This window comes from Sparus aurata, chromosome 12, assembly GCF_900880675.1.
Source record: "Sparus aurata chromosome 12, fSpaAur1.1, whole genome shotgun sequence".
Classification (NCBI taxonomy): Eukaryota; Metazoa; Chordata; class Actinopteri; order Spariformes; family Sparidae; genus Sparus; species Sparus aurata.
Window position 1 is genome coordinate 29680687 of NC_044198.1, and position 859 is coordinate 29681545.

Here is an 859-nt window from a genome sequence, read left to right on the forward strand (position 1 = left end):
ATTGATCCTGATATGAAGTAATTTATTGATCCTTACATGAAGTAATTTATTGATCCTGACATGAAGTAATTTATTGATCCTGACATGAAGTAATTTATTGATCCTGACATGAAGTAATTTATTGATCTTTACATGAAGTAATTTATTGATCTTTACATGAAGTAATTTATTGATCCTGATATGAAGTAATTTATTGATCCTTACATGAAGTAATGTATTGATCCTGACATGAAGTAATTTATTGATCCTTACATGAAGTAATTTATTGATCCTGACATGAAGTAATTTATTGATCCTGACATGAAGTAATTTATTGATCCTGACATGAAGTAATTTATTGATCCTTACATGAAGTAATTTATTGATCCTGATATGAAGTAATTTATTGATCCTTACATGAAGTAATTTATTGATCCTGACATGAAGTCATGTATTGATCCTGATATGAAGTAATGTATTGATCCTGACATGAAGTAATGTATTGATCCTGACATGAAGTAATTTATTGATCCTTACATGAAGTAATTTATTGATCCTGACATGAAGTAATTTATTGATCCTGATATGAAGCTTCAAGCCATTTGATAAACCTGGTCTGAGCTTCGGCTGCTGTCTGGTTACCCTCCACCCACACACCCACCTCCATCTTGTGACTGTTGCATTATGGGACATTCAGACCACACAGGAGGAGAAGCAGTGAGTGGCTTCTGTACGACGTGTGTTTGTGGCTCAAACCAGAAGACTTCGACCTTTTTATCAAAAGATTTATATGTTTTATTATATTAAAACTAAATTCTGAACAGAACCGAGGCCTTAAATTGGATCAGCTGGTGTTGTCAGCGTGATGGATCTTTATATT

General features: G+C 32.9%; 1 protein-coding gene across 1 annotated transcript in view; it reads right to left on the reverse strand.

Annotated features, from left to right (window-relative positions):
- LOC115593041 (putative uncharacterized protein ENSP00000383309) overlaps positions 1 to 646 on the reverse strand; it is a 38771-nt gene extending 38125 nt beyond the window's left edge. Inside the window, exon 1 of the mRNA XM_030436356.1 lies at positions 641 to 646. Within this exon, the coding sequence (XP_030292216.1) occupies positions 641 to 646 (6 nt within the window). The remainder of the gene's footprint in view (positions 1 to 640) is intronic.
- Between the last annotated feature and the right edge of the window lie 213 nt (positions 647 to 859).